The 16,525-nt window shown below is 32.6% G+C and overlaps 1 protein-coding gene across 7 annotated transcripts in view; it reads right to left on the bottom strand.

The window, feature by feature from the left end:
* The window catches only part of AKAP9 (A-kinase anchoring protein 9), a 143,426-nt gene that overhangs the window by 83,499 nt on the left and 43,402 nt on the right, over nucleotides 1-16,525 (bottom strand). For 6 of the 7 annotated variants that reach the window (XM_036230337.1, XM_036230333.1, XM_036230336.1 and 3 more), the window contains 4 exons: nucleotides 12,035-12,245; nucleotides 10,224-10,303; nucleotides 1,442-1,580; nucleotides 658-743 (listed from right to left, as the gene is read on the bottom strand). In XM_036230337.1, coding sequence (XP_036086230.1) covers nucleotides 658-743; nucleotides 1,442-1,580; nucleotides 10,224-10,303; nucleotides 12,035-12,245 — 516 coding nt within the window. The remainder of the gene's footprint in view (nucleotides 1-657; nucleotides 744-1,441; nucleotides 1,581-10,223; nucleotides 10,304-12,034; nucleotides 12,246-16,525) is intronic. The other variant, XM_036230335.1, reaches the window with a different exon arrangement.

Raw genomic sequence — 16,525 nt, 5'->3', positions numbered from 1 at the left:
GACATTTACGACTGAACTCTGACATACATCTCCTCCCTCTCCATGATTCAAGTAAAATGACAGTGAATTTTAATTGATAGCAAAGAATCTTTAACAGGTATAAAGCCAAAATAAACAACAACAACAAAAAATAACACACCAAGAGAGATTTCAAACAATTTCTGGAAAACAGAAAAGGGGTGAAAGAGTGTTAAGCAAGGCAGAGGAAGCAGCAGCCTAAAACACAGATGAAGGAAGTCACAGTTCAGGAGACAGTTTATTTGCCTAGCAGCATCCTAGAAAAATTGCTTGAAAAGAAATCTAACATATAATAACACCGTGTGAAACACATTAATTGTATTTTAAACAAGTATTTACTATTTTTTCTCTAGAACAGATCTACTGCTTTAAAGAGTTCTACATAAAATTAAACACAACACTCAAAAAGTTTACCATTTGACATTTTATATATATTTTATCATGATTTAAAAACTCTCTAAAGAAGTATATGATATTAACTTACAGAAATTCCTTCAACTCACTGTAAATGTCACTTTTGCCTAATCTCCATTTCCATATTCACTTATTTAAGGAATTTTTGGCTGATGAAAAAAACTTACAAAACAGGAGGTCATGCAATAAATGCAAAGATTATGATACACTTTTCACTTCACAGACCTTATTTAATCGTGTCTGAAGTAGCAAAAGTTTGTTGTATTCCTCTGTTACTTTGTTGAGAAGAGTATGCATATTTTCTTGAAAGTCTAGATGATAAACAAACAATTATAATAATTTCACTCCACAGTAAAAGTCTGTTTCTTTCAGTATTATTCATCTATTCATAACTTTAGAAATTGCCTGCTAGCAGTAAACTTCACAGATTTAGTAATCAAAAACTAACATTTCATTAACGTAAAACAGCTACTACAAAGATATTCTGACAATTTCATATTAAAATACATTCATTTCTCTTGGTATTAATTAATTTGTACACATTTTGTTCAAAGTAAAAAAATTTTTATCGGGGAAGAGACACCAAAAAAATTAACTGAGGCTGTAATTTGTAAAAATAAACTAACACAAGATTCCTATTAAGATAATTTTTTGTCTTTTATGCTTTTAAAAAGAAAAAAAATGACAATTCAATAAACAATATCTTTTAAAGGTTTGGATCTATGGTATAAAATTAAGGAAAGAATAATAATCAGGAAAAGATGGGAAAAGAATAGTAGGTAATGAGACAAGGAAATTTGTAGACAGTTCCAGTTCTCATTATATCACAATTATTGCATTACAAAAATAAAAATGTATATTAAAATGAAATTTCATGAATGTGAAATGAAAAGATATTGAGATGATAAATTGGCTAAGTGATTAAATCATGATTAAAGGTAAAAGTTTATCATCAATTGATTTAAGAAAATTAAATACTCGTTTAATAATGTGGTAAGCTTTTTATTACCTTGAACTTCGTATCTGTAATCTTGCAATTCTAGTTCTTCCTTTTCAGAAGAATGCACACCAGAACTCACTCTCTCTCCTGCATTTTCTTCACATATTAAAGCAGGAGTATAATGTTCACCAAGCACATTGCAAAAAGTCTGTTAACAATAAAATTAGGTATTTTATGAAATTAAAATTTTGATTTGTGCCTTAAAGATCATTAAACATTATTTTCTTCTATGCAAAAGACAATCAAAATGGCACAGGAAAATAAAAAAGAAAACATTCTTCCATACATCAAGTCAACCTGCAAAAGAAATCAACTCTAAATCTATATATAGGACATGAAATTCTTACATCAGGAAAATATTGACAATCTTCACTAAACAAAACTATAATTTTTTTCTCCTTTAAGTTTTATTAAATGTATTGAGGTGGCACTGGTTAGTAAAATTATGTAGGTTTCAAGTATACAATTCTAAAATACAACATCTCTATATTGCATGTGTGTTCACCACCCAAAGTCAAATCTCCTTCCATCACCATGTATTTGACCCCCTTTACCCTTTTCTACCTCTACATACTCCTTTTCCTTTTGGCAACCACTATACTGTTGTCTATGTCTATAAGTTTTTGGCTGTTTCTCCTGTTTGTTGCTTTGTTTTATACCCCACGAGTAAAATCTTGATTCTTGACCTTTTCTGTCTAACTTACTTTGCTTAGCATGATAATCTCAAGATCCAACCTTTGTCACAAAGGCAATATTTCATTGTATATATGTACCACTTCTCTTTGTCCAACCACCTATCGAAGGATGCTTTGGTTGTTTCCATGTCTTGGCCACCGTGAATAATACTACAATGAACATAGGAGTACATATATCCTTGTGAATAAATGTTTTTAAATTTGAAGGCAGAAACTCAGAAGAGGTATTGCTGGGACATATTGTTTTCCATAGTGTCTGCACCAATTCACATTCCCACCAGCAGTATATGGAGGGTTCCTTTTCTTCACAACTTCTCCAACCCTTGTTATTATTCATCTTATTGATAGCCATTCTAACAGGCATGAGGTGGTATTACATTGTAGTTTTGATTTACATTTTCCTAATAGTTAGTGAAGTTGAACATCTTTTCAAATATCTGTTGGCCATTTCTATGTTTGCTTGGGAGAAGTATCTGTTCAGGTTCTCTGCCCATTTTTTAACTGTCCATTTTTTAAGTGTTGTTTGCAAACAGCTTCTCCCATTTTGTTGGTTACCGTTTTGTTGATGGTTTCTTTCGCTGTGCAGAGGCTTTTTAGTTTAATATAATCCAATCTATTTACTTTTGCTTCTACTTCCCTTACCCTTGCCTTTGAGGTCAAATTCAAGGTCCATAAGTTTAGTACCTATATTTTCTTCTAAGTATTTTATTGTTTCAGGTCTTATATTTAGGTCTTTGCTTCATTTTGAGTTCATTTTTGTATATGGTGACAAATTGAAGACTAGTTTAATTCTTCTGCGTGTGACTTTCCAATTTTCCCAGCACCTTTTATTAAAGAGGCTTTCTTTTCTCTGTAGTATGTTTTGGCTCCTTAGTTGAAAATTATTTGCCCATATATATGTGGGTTTATTTCTGGGCTCTCAGCTTTGTTCCATTGGTCTGTGCGTCTGTTTTTCTGCCAACACCATGCCATTTTGATTACCACTGCTTTGTAGTATAATTTGAAGTCAGAAAATGTGATACCACTGGTGGTGTTTTTTCAGAGTTGCTTTGGCTATTTGAGATAATTTGTGGTCCCATATAAATCTAAAGATTTTTTTTGTTGTTCTATTTCTTTTAAAAATGCCATTGGGATTTGATTGAGATTGCATTAAATCTGTATATTGTGTTGGGTAATATAGCTATTTAACTATGTTGATTCTTCTAATCCATGAACATGGACTATCTTTCCATTTTTTTGTGTCATCTTCAATGCTTTTAATAATGTCTTGTAGTTTTCAGTGTATAGGTCCTTCACATTCTTTGTTTATTCCTAGGTATTTTATTCTTTTTGTTGCAATTGCAAAAGGAATTGATTTTAGGTTTTTTTCTAAAATTCCATTTTTAGTATACAGGAACACAATGTATTTTCATACATTGATTTTGTATCCTGCAACTTTATGGTATTTGTTTATTGTTTCTAATAGTTTTTGCTAAAGTCTTTAGGGTTTTCAATATAAAGAATCATTTTGTCTGCAAAAAGTGACAATCTGACTTCTTCATTTCCCATTTGGATGCCTATTATTTCTCTTGCCTGAATGCTCTGGCTAGGAATTCCAGTATAATGTTGAATAACAGTGGCAAGAGTGGGAACCCTTGTCTTGCTCCTGATGTTAGAGGAAAAGCTTTCTTTTTTTTTTTTTTTTTTTTTTTTTTTTACCATTGAGTATGATATAAACTGTGGATTTGTCACATATGGACTTTATTATGTTGACATATTCTATATCCATTTTACTGAGTGTTTTAATCATAAATGAATGTTGTATTTTGTCAAATGCTTTTTCTGTATCTACTAATATGATCAAATGATTTCTATAGTTTGTTAATGTGGTGAATCACATTGATTAATTTGCATATGTTGAACTATCCTTGCATCTCTGGAATGAACCCCTCTCGATCATGATGTATTATTTTTTAATGTATTGTTCTATTTGACTTGCTTATATATTGTTTAGCATTTTTACATTTATATTCATAAGAGATCATGGCCTATAATTTTCTTTTTTTGTGTTGTCCTTGCCAGATTTTGGTATCAGGCTAATGTTAGCCTCATAAAATGAATTAAGATGTACTGCCTCTTCTTCAATTTTTCTGAAAAGTTTGAGAAGGACAGGTATTAAATGACATATTAAATCTTCTTTGAATGCTTGGTAGAATTCACTAGTGAAGCCATCTGCTCCTATACACTTATTTTTGGGAGGTTTTTGATGATTGTTTCAATTTCTTTACTGTTGAATTCGGCTTTTCCAGTTCTACATAGTTCAGGCTAGGAAGGTTAAATATTTCTATTCCATTTCTTCTAGGTTATACTGAACTTGGTGGCATGTATTCTTTCATAGCATCTTTGTAAAGTCCTTTGAATTTCTGCGGTCTGTTGTAACTCCTTTCATTTCTGATTTCGTATGAGTCTTTTCCTTAGTGAGTCTAGCCAAGGGGTTCGTCAATTGTATTAATCTTTTCAAAGAACCACTCTGTTGCATTAATTTTTTCTATTGTCTTGTTGTTCTCTATTTAATTTTGCTCTAATTTTTATTATTTCCTTTCCTCTCTCTGCTGACTTTGGCTTCATTTGTTCTTTTTCTAGTTCTTTAAGATGTCATATTTGGCTGTTCATTTGGGATTTTTCTTGTTTCTTGTGATACACTGTAATGACGGAAACTTCCCTCTTATTATTGCTTTTGCTCTAGCTTACATGTTTTAATATGTTGTACTGTCATTCTCAATGGTCTCTATGGATCTTTGGATCTCTCTTTTTATTTCTTCTTTGACTCAGTTGTTCATTAATTGCATGTTGTAGTTGATTTCCAATTACAAAGCATTGTGGTCAGAGAATATGTTTGGTATGATTTCAATCTTCTTAAATTTGTTGAGGATAGTTTTGCCTCTCAACATATGGTCTACCTTTGAGACTATTCCCTGCGCATTAGAGAAAAATATATAATCTGTTATTCTGGGATGAAAGGCCCTGTAAATGTCAATTGTGTTCATGTGGCCTAATGTGTTATTTAAGGCCAATATTTCCCTTATTGATTTTCTGTTTGGATGATCTACCTATAGCTGTCAAAGGGGTATTTAGGTCCCTTACTATAATTGTGTTTCTGTCAGTTTCTTCCCTTAGTCCTGTTAGTAGTCACTTCTTTATATTTTGGTGTTCCCTGCCTGACTGGGGGCATATGTTGATAAGTGTATGTCTTTTTTATGTACTGTCCCCTTAATCATTACAAAATATTCATTTTTGTCTCTTGTTATATTTTTTATCTTGAAATTTATTTTGTCAGATAGCAGTATGGCTACACCCACTTTTTTCTGGATGCCATTTGCTTGGAGTATCATTTTCTACTCTTTCACATTGAGTCTGTATTTGTCCTTGCAGCTGAGATGTGTTTCATGAAGGCAGCATGTGGTTGGATAATTTAATCTGTTACTCTGTGCCTTTTTATTGGTGAGTTCAGTCCACAGTTAGGGTGATTACTGATGTATGGGGCTCTCCTATAGCCATTTTATCTCTTGTTTTCTGGTAGCTCTGTGTCTTGTTTCTTTTCCCTTATGTTTTGGTCTGTTATTTTAATTTGAGGGTAATCTATGATTTTTTTCCTCTGTTTTCTCTTTTTTATGTTGTGTCTCTGTTCTAGATTTTGTGTATGGCTACCACTAGGCTGATACAAATGAAAGATTCATATATACATACGTGTGTGTGTGTGTGTGTGTGTGTGTGTGTATTCTTAAATCCTTTTTTCTGAATGCATCTTACCTCCATTTCCCTTTGCAAATTTAGACCTTTACCTACTGCCCTTTTATGTTTTAGTTGTTACAAATTATCCCTATTTATGCTAGTTAATTTTCAAATTACAGTAGCATTGTGTTCTCTTATTTAATGCTTTTACCTCCTTTAACCTTTATGTTATATTTAAGTGTATAAGACCCTACTATGAAAAAGGGTTGCAATTTCCTGCTTCTATTAGTGACCTTGTAGTTCTGAAGCATTTTTTTGTTTCAGGTAGAAAACTCCCCTTTGGGAATATTTCCCATAATGCAGTCTTGTGATGGTAAATTTCCTCGGCTTCTGTATGTCTAGTAAGTTTTCATTTCTTCTTCATATCTAAAGGGTAATTTTGCTGAATATATTATTCTTAGCTGGTAATTTCTCTCTTTCAATAGTTTGAATATATTATTCCACTCTCTTCTAGCTTGTACAGTTTTGGCTGAAAAATTTAATGACAATTTAATGAAATTTCCTTACATGTTACCATCTTCTCTGGCTGCCTTAAGAATCTGTCATTAATTTTTGACAGTTTTAATATAATGTGCCTTGGAGAAGCCTTCTTTGAATTGAGATAATTAGGTGTTCTGTTTGCTTCTTGAATTCGAGGACCCAGCTCTTTCCGTAGGTTTGGGAAGTTCTCCTTAACCATCGTTTGAACAGGCTATCTGTTCCCTTCTCCCTCTCTCCTTCTGGTACACCCATTATTCTTATATTGCTCTTTCTGATGGAGTCGGATATTCTCGTAGTTATTTTTTTTACTCTCAAGTCTCTTTCTTCTTCCATTTGTGTCATTTCCATGTTTCTATTTTTGATATCACTAATTCCTTCTTCCATCTGGTCAGCTCTATTTCCTCGCTAGTTCATTTTTCATCTCTTTTACTGAGTTATACAGTTCCAGAATTTCTATTTGGTTCTTTTTCAAAGTTTCAATTTTTTTAGTGAAGTACTTTTGTTAATTGATTTGATTTCTGAGTTCATTAAACTTGCCTATTTGAAATTTCTTGTATCACACTGTTTTTCAGAACAGTAATCTTGAATTCTATAATTTAAATCACATATTTCCATTCTTTAAGTTTATTTGCTCCAGATTTTTCATTTTTTCTAAACTGCCTTGTTACCTTGGTTATTCATGATATTTGATGGATTAATTCTCTATCTAGGCATTTATGGGAATTTTTTTTTTTTAAGAGTGACATTTCTCTATTCAGCAGGTTGATAAGACATCTTTTTTGTTTGTTTTCCAGGAGGTGGCACTGAAGTGCAAGATTTTATTTTCTCTTGCAGTGTTCTAGCTTCTCTGATCTCTATGGGGTGGTGGGGAGGCGGACATCAAGTCTGTGACCAGGTTGCCTCAGTCTCAGGGTACCATTTCCATGGGGAAATGTGTTGGGCAATGGGGTTCTGAGTCCACGGAATCTCAGCGCTGTCCTCTGCAACCAGAGGCTATCAGCAGAGCTGTACCTGCCCAAGGTGTCCCAGGAACTGCCACTTGGGTTCAGCTGTGATGGGTGGCGGTGGACTGGGCTGGGTGAGGCTGCTGGTGTTTGCAGCTTTGTTCTCCATCCAGTAATGGCAACTGCCAGACCTCAGCTGCCTTGTCTCTGTATCTGCACCCGTCGACAGGGTTATCCGCAGTGTGCATCTGCCACCCGAGGAGAAATGCTCTGCCTCTTTGGTTCTTACAGTTGCAGATAGAATGCTTTGTAACCTGACATTCACTACTATAACTTCTTCTGGGGCCCGCTGCTAGCTCTGAGAGGATGTGGAGAAGTGAGCTCTGGGAGGGCAGGGAGAGGTGGCAAGGCTCCGAGGCTTTGTTTTCTGCCTGGCAATGGTGGCTGCTAGACCATAATTACCAAACCTCTGTGTTCCATCTCTGCCCCGGTCATTGGGTTCAGCCATAGCACATACTGATCACTCAGGCAGGAATGCTTACTACCTCTCTGCTCCTTAGGGCTGCAAAGGGTACACGCTAAAACCTGATCCCTCCCCTATCCTTCTCTCAAGACCTGCAGTAAGCTCTGGCCTGTGTTTGCCATCTCTGCTCTTCTCTCCTCTCTCCACCTGTTAGCTGCGATTTGCCCACCTTCAGATGTTTCAATGTGTGTATCTCTCAGACATGTTTAAGTGTTGAGGGCATCCTTTGTTAAATTAGAGCTGTTCAACTTGTAACTTCTGATGTCACTCTTCTAGTTCTCTGCTTCTTTCTAATAATAAATATATCTTATACTTTAATTTATCATTTTCTAGTTTAGATCCTATTCTGATGTCATCTCTGTAATCTCAACTACCCTTGAAAAAACACTAGAAGACAAGGATGAAAGTTTAAAAATGATGACTAGAAGTCTATAAATTTTATAGAAATTATATCAAGTAGGAGAGTACATTCATATACTTTTCTAACAGTAGTTTTCTGTGGTTTATATATATACACAGAAATTAAAAATATTTGACACATTACTGTTTTTTCCTCCTGAGCAAGACAATTCTAAAATTATTTAATAACAACATAGGCTCTATAATCATTTGATAAATCCTCTAACGCATGCCCTCTCCCACAACTGGAAATAACAATCAACAATTTCTAGACTTAAAAGTCAAACTGTGTATTTCTGCTATTTCTTAAGATTCACTTAAAAGTTAAACTCTATTGCCAAATAACAACAGTTTACTAAACGTTCAGTACAGTCCTTAAGTTGAAATTTTATCATATTAGAGTTTGGAGAAACCTGAATGATCATCCAGTTTACAGATAAAGAAAAAGATTCAGAGACATAAATTAGTCCAGAGCAACATCAATAATTAGTGCCAAAACGAGGTTTCATGACAAATTCTAGAGGGGCCCTCCATTACAAAAAGCTGATTCGTACTTCGACTTGAGATTAGGAGTCAGGTAAACACATTAATGGAAGAAAAAAAAAAATAAAGAAGTCAGCTTATAGATGAATTCTTGTGACTTGGGCCCTCTTTCCATATTCACTGTTGATAAACAACGAACATAAACCTGAACTCTTTGGTGGCAGGAGAGGTGGAGGATGAAGAGTAGTTGAATGAATAAAGGCTTTTGGTGTGGTTATTTCTGACTCCTTTTTTTTCTTTCTTCTTCTTCTTCTTCTTCTTTTTTTTTTTTTGCAATACTGTTTTCTGAACTATTTTATACATAATCAGAATTGGTAATGCAGCCTTTACCTATCTCAATTAAACCACTCTTCTCTCCCTTCAATTTACAAATAAATACACAGGATGGAATAGAGATCAGGGACAAGCCTAGGAATATAATTTAAATTTTGAACTACTTCATTTATGCAGAAAAAAGTTTATCTATTAGCTAGCCTTGAAAATACTAATATTTTCTCGTATTATCTCCACTTTTTTAATAGAAATTGAGTATTACATATAGATTTGAAGCTGTGTCCCATTTTATTTGCTTTTCTTTCTGCCCAGATGTGACTACTCTAGCATGTGTTTTTATATTTTTCTTTTGAGATTTATTGATATTAGTACACATACCGAACACTGCTAAATGGTGTTCCATTGACTATATATATATACACCACAATTTGTTTATTTCTTTGCTGTAGATGGAAATCTGAGTAGTTTCCATTTTTAACTTAATATAGACACTCTTGAAATGAATATATCTGGTTGTGCACATATGAGAGCCTTTCTAGCAGTAAAAGACTGGGTTGTGGGAAATACATGTCTTCAACCTTGCCAATCTGCTTCTTAAGGTGATGGACTCCCACTGGCAGTGTGTAAGAGTTGCTACTTCACTCCATCCTCACAAATGTAATTGGTATAATTAGTTTTTTTCACTTAACCACCAAAGTGGGCAGAGACAGGAAACAGACCTGTCTGAGGCTCCACCGATCCAATGCTTTCTTATTAGCCATACCTGCTGTCTGTTCTATCGTTGGCATAATTTACCTAAATTTCTTTTGTTTCAAACTTATTACCAAGAAAAATCTTAAATGCTCATTTTAAACTTAAAAACTCAGGAATATTTTCTAAGTGCAATACTGAAGTGAGATAGCAGGGAACACTAACTTGGATGATTCTGCTTATCAAATTAATAGTAACTCAAAATTTAGCATTTTGTTTAAAGGTACTTTTAAAAAATTTATTCATTTAAGTATAGTTGGTATATAATCTTATATTGGTTACAGTAGTTTCAGGTGCATAATATAGTGACTGGACATTTTAAAGGCTTACAATGTGACCATCCCCTTAATTCTAGTAATCATCTGTCACCATGTACACTTATCACAATATTCTTTTTAATAACCACATCTCACCTGTGTAAAATAAAAGCATTCTTCAGACACTGCCTTCTGAAGTTTTCCAATGAGTGTTCGTAAAGGCTTCACTTCTTCACCTAATGGAAGATCTTGCATTAGACATTCGATTTACATAGTTAAGTACTACTAACATGTTAAACCTATGTCGAATGGAAGCTTCCCTGAAATAACATTAGTTTTAAATTCTTTATTTCTTTCAAAGTTATTTTTCACTGCTCAATGTTAACTGTCCAGATAATCAGTAGAATTTTCAATTTCTATCCTATAAAATGGTATAAAGTCATAACTTAGAATTTTTTTCACTGCAATCCAATGTAAGAAATAAATCATGTCGTATATACTATTACATATATCCATGTAAACACAAAAACTTCACAAATTTCAGTATTTACTCTTTCTATATGCCATGTACTTCAACATTTTCTGTTTTCCACTTTTTTATTTATTGAAAAAAATTTGTTGCTTATTACTCACTAAACTGACTTAATCGCCCCCTAATTAAGATGTAGTTTGAAAAACAATACAGAAATTCTATCTGAAAAAGATACCAATAAAAATAATATATGCTTTAAATCTTATTAAATTCAAACCCAAAGAACTCCTGAAGTGAAAAGTATGGACTTCTTATTCAAGCCACTCTTTAAATTCTATTCTGTTCAACAGAGCAATTCCATGGGACAAAGTTATGAATCACCTCATTCCCAGTGGCAGACCTGTCAAGAGTGAAAGCCTAGAGATGACTTGAACAGAGGATGTCTACTTAAATCTACTTAAGATTCTTTAAATGTTATTGTTTCCCATAGTACCATCTTAGTCTTTTGGTTCTACAGTCTCCCAGGACATCTCATTCTTGTCCTTGGCCTCAAATGACTTGATTTCCAAGTCTTTATCTTGAGCCTAAATCTCCCTCTTGAGTTTCAGACTTCTAATTTCAACTGTCTAATGGGCATCTTCTTCAAAATCAAAAGACATTTTTAACTCTATCTGTTACAAATTCAATTTATTATTACTCAAGCTAGAAGCGTAGGGTTCATTCTCAATTCCTCTCCCTTTTATTGTTAAAGTTAACTGCAGACTACAGTCTACTTCTTTAACACGTGAACTTTCCTTTCCATCCTCAATGACACTTAGTTCAACATCTTACTATTTATCAGAATTACTGCCAAAGTTGTTTAACTGGTCTCATCACTAATCTCACCTCCCCTAATTTCCTCCAATGGTGTCATCTTAAAATAAAAATCTTACTATTTACTATTTCAAATACTGCAGATTTTATCATCAATAGCATAAAGCTTAAACATGCTTCACTGGGGGTATATAAATATTTTTCTGATCAAGCTCCTGCCAATCTTTTGGATTTTATCTGCTATTACTTTTTCATACACCTTGAATTCTCAATTCTCCAAAATGATGCAGTCTTTCACAAGTCTATGTTTAAAGCTACCCTAAAATTCCAACCCTCTTATTCCTGCCCACTGCCTCACCCTACTCATCCCCCTAGGAAGTACCAGACTGTTCTCCTCTCCCCATCCAGTAATTCTATTATAGAAACTGTCCTATTGTTTTCTGACTGTTTATATTGCTTTCCCACTGGATTGTAACTTCCTATGGGAAAATCATTTAGTGATTTTAGATTTTTCAAGCACTTTATGAATGTCCAATATTATGAACCAATTAATCCAAGACGGGGATATACAGTTTTTTTTTCCTCTATGGGTTCCAACAGAAAGGCAAAATCACAGAATGGTGGCCTCTAAGTGATAATTATTTGCTTCATAATACTTATAATCTTGTCAGAAACTATTTACCTGTTTGTGTTTTTATATTCTGTAGCTCTAACTGGTGTATTTTCTGAAGGTCCTTGATCTTCTCCTCTTGAGCAGAAATAAGCTCTTCTTTAAGACTGCAAAGAGCTTTATCTTTTTCGTTTTCCATGTATTCACGAACCTGATCCACATGAGTTGAATAAACCAGAGAGAGGCATATTCGTTGAGCTTCCATCTGTAGTCTTAAATCATTCTTAAAGTGAATGTATATTCATATTAGAATAATTTTAAACGACAAATCGAATAACTTCTTTTTCTTGTATATACTGACTACAAAAGGGAAAATACATGAATTATAGTTTTAAAAAATTCATATAAGAGAAGCAAAGTTTAATTTAATTTTTTTCACTTTTCATTCTGTTGCATTGATCTACTTGCCTTTTTCAAGGAAAGCAGCACAATGTTTTAAACTTTATAGTAAATTTTGATATTTATATAGCTAGTATGACTCATCTTTAATTTGTTTAGATATTTTAAATGTAGAGAAACACAAAGAATGTAATAACATGTATTAACACCCCAACTTAACAAATAACTAACATTTTGTCTTTTTTTTTCATTGCTTCCTCCCTATACAAAGAAAACAGAGATAAAATTTAATCCACTATATTCTCATTTCTCCTTCCCCAGAGACAACCATTACTACAAATTATCTGCTGCAAGTCCAGTCCATTTCTCATATTATCACTTTTCAATATATTTGTAAAGAACGCACTATATTTCGTTAGGAATTTATATAAATGGTGTAAAATGGTATTTACTTGTAAACTACTCTTCTCAGTCAATATGCTTCTGAGAGTTATCCATGTAGACACAGGTTAATTTATTTTAACTGTAATATAGTATATATGAATATACCACTATTTGTCCATTCCTTTTCTGGAGATCAACTGGATTATTTCTGATTTTTTACATTTCAAAAAATGCTGCAATAAATTCTTATATATATATCCCTCCATACAAATGTGCTGGTGTTTCTCTAGAGCAGTGGTTCTCAAACTTTAGCATGCATCAGAATCACCTGGAGTAGTTATTAAACCAGTTTGCTGGACCCCTCCCTCCAGAGTTTCTAGTTCAGAAGATCTAGTGTAGGGCCTGAGAATTTGAATTTTAACCAGTTTCCAAGTGATACTGATGTTGCTGGTCAGGGACCACAATGAGAACCACCTAAAAATGCCATTTCTGAATCACAGCTAATGCACATCACCTGTATTAGATTTTACCAAATTGATATTTGCAGGATATGTTAGCACACATCTATCTCCCTTATATCCTCACCATGCTTTTTACTGAGACTTATTTTGCAATCTGATGGGTATAAAATGCTCTTTTATTGTTGCATCAATCTGTAAGATACAAAGTATTTTTTCATGTTTATTAGCCATTTTAGTTTCCTATTCTGAGACACATGTCTATTTATATCCTTTGTTCACTTTTATATTTTTAGACCTCTTCTTACATTTAGTATTCTTTACCCCTGCTTGATATTAATCCTTTGATTTTAATATATGTAACAAATATCTAATCCTAGTCCTTCAACCTGTTTTGTGGTATCTTTGTAAAAAAGATACAATGATTTTTATCAATCTTTTCCTGTGTATTTTTATCTTCATTAAAAATCCTTCCCCATAAGATCCTAATTTCCTTTTATGTCAACATCTTTAACCAACCTAAAGTTATTTTTTTCTAAAGGGTAAATATCTAATTCCCTAACTCTCCACCTTCAATAGCAAAAGCAAGTTTTCCAAAAAAGTACTCATCAAAAAGAGTAAACTTTTCCCACTGATTTGGCTTCTTCTTTAATTTCACTCAAATCTGTTCATATATCACCTGAGGTCTTCTCCGACCTACCCTATGTGAAAAAACATACTCATCACCCCGCTTCTGTTAGATCTCTGTCCTCTTACCATACTTTAATTTTTAATTTTCTTTATAGCACTCATTACCATCTGAGATGTTATATATTTATTTGCCTGACTTATTTAATGTATAATGCCTCTAAAACATAAGCTTTGTTCTTTATTGTCTATTTTTATTCACTGTTATATCCTCAGTGTCTAGAACAGTACCTGGAATATAATAGAGGTTTATTAAATAATATTAAATGTCAATTTGTCAGGCCTCCTCTTCCACACACTAAAATTTTACAAGTATGTGAATATCTTTCTTGGTTTTCTATTTGTCCATCTCAGCATCAAAACCATATTTTCTATTATAATTTTTTTAACGTCTTGATATTGGATAAATTTTTCTAAAATTGTCTTGACTGTTCTTGGATATTTACTCTTCTACATAAATTTTAGAATCAGTTTTTTAAGATTCATGGAAAAACCTTGTTGGAATTTTCATTGGAATCACAATAAATGTAAAAATTAATTTGAGAGAAATAACATCTCTATATCTATGAATACAGTATATATTGCCACACAGTCAGGTCTTTAGGTACTTTAATGTTTTATAATTTTCTTAACAAGTTCATACATCTTATGTAGTATTTAAAATTCTGTCTCTTCTTTCATAACCTTTATCTCTTATTTCTTGTCATACTGAATTATATAGTAACCGCAAGACAATGCTAAAATAGCAGATAGTGGGCATCCTAGCTCTATACCTGATTTTAACAGGATTACTTCTAAATTTCACCATTAGAAATGCTATCTGCTAAGTATTTGATGAAAATCATTACTATGGTCAAGAAATTTCCCTCTATTCCTAATTTCCTAGTTTAAATAACTGTTAATTTTTTTATGGATTATTTTTCAGCGTCTATTAAACTCTATATTCACAGTCTCTTGTACTATGAATATAGAGTTTATATGAATGAATTTTTTATATGTTGAACTATGTTTCCATTCCTTGAGAAAATTTGCTAATATTTTCATTAGGATTTAATACTCATAAGTGAGATTAGTCTGTAATTTTCTTTTCTTGTACTGTTCTTGTCAGGTCTTGGTGTCAATATGATACCAGCCTCATGAAATAAACTGGGTTCCTTTTCTTCCTCCCTTCCTTCCCTTCCTCTTTTTCATCCTATTTTAGTAAGTAAATACATATTTTTTTCTTTAAAGAGTTAGTATAACCCACTTATAAAATGGTCTTGGTGTATTTTTTTTTTTTTTGGTATAGTATTTTTGAATGAAGGAGAGTGTACACTTTCATTTCAAATGCTTTAATGATTATTGGTTTATATAGGTTTTGCATTTCTATTTGAGTTAGAGTTGATAATTTATATTTTTCCAGATAACCATCATTTACCTATATTTTCAAATTTATTGGCATGTTATAGTATATGATTTTTAAAAATCTATGATACCTGTACTTAGGTTCTTACTTTAATTCTTGATTTGTTTATAAATCTTTTGTTTTTCTTTGATCATCTTCTTTGAGGTTTGTCTGATGGCTCTAATTTACTAATCTGTTCAAAAAATAAGCTTTCAATATCCTTGAAAATGCTCTCCTTCTTCTGGTTATTCCAAGTTCATTTATTTCTGTTTTTAACTCTTATTATCTCCTTCTACTTTCCTTGAGTCTATATACTCTGTTATTCTACTGAATTAATAACTTAATTAATATTTGTTTGCATATTTAAAGCTAAAAATTACATCATCCAAGCATTCTGCAGCACTTTTCTTTTTCAAAAATATTATTGGCTCTTCTGCATTTATTCTTCCTTATGAATGTAAACTGATTAAATCAAATTTCAAAAACTTTTCATTATAATTTTGATTAGAATTACATAAAACTTGTGGATTTTTCTAGAGATATCTGGCATTTTACAATATTAAAAATATCCTGCTGATAAGTCTTCTCACTTAAGTTTCATGTCCTTCATTAAAGTGTTATAATTTTATTAACATTGGTCTTACACATTTTAGGTTTTTCATATTTACAATAAAGGTTTTCAGTTCATTTGCTTAAATTTTCTAGGTATTTAATTACATATGTAAATTGACAACTATGTTTCTCTCCATTTTTACCATAAACTTTTTGTCTTTTCATTGGTTAGGGCCTAAAGAACAATGATGAATACCAAGTGACAAAAGCTATCCTGATTTTGTTCCTGACTCTAAATGAAGACCTATGCTGTTTTACTGTTCGTTCTTGATGAATTGGCTTTGTTTTGTTTATTCTTCCTTTAATTCACTCATTTAAAGAAAATGTATTAACTGCCTATCATGTGTCAGTCGTCACTCTAGTCCCTAGCTATACAGCAGACAGGGTCCTTGTTTTCAAGGAGCTGAGGCTCTAATGGTTCCTCTATAGTTTCTAAGCTCTAATACCTGTTTCGATTCTAATCATTACCTTTAATTTTACACATAAACACTACAGTCTATGCCTTCCTCCAGGATCAATAATTAATCAGTATCAGTAACATTCCTGCCACTCCTCCTTCATCCTTGCATCCCAACAGTAACAAGACTTCGCTGATGTTTTTATTTTTCTCCTTCTGCTCAAACTTCCTAATTCTATTAA

Source organism: Rousettus aegyptiacus, unplaced genomic scaffold (genome assembly GCF_014176215.1).
Source record: "Rousettus aegyptiacus isolate mRouAeg1 unplaced genomic scaffold, mRouAeg1.p scaffold_m13_p_13, whole genome shotgun sequence".
Taxonomy (NCBI): Eukaryota; Metazoa; Chordata; class Mammalia; order Chiroptera; family Pteropodidae; genus Rousettus; species Rousettus aegyptiacus.
Note: the sequence above shows the minus strand (reverse complement) of the source record. Positions and strands in the feature narration are given on the sequence as shown.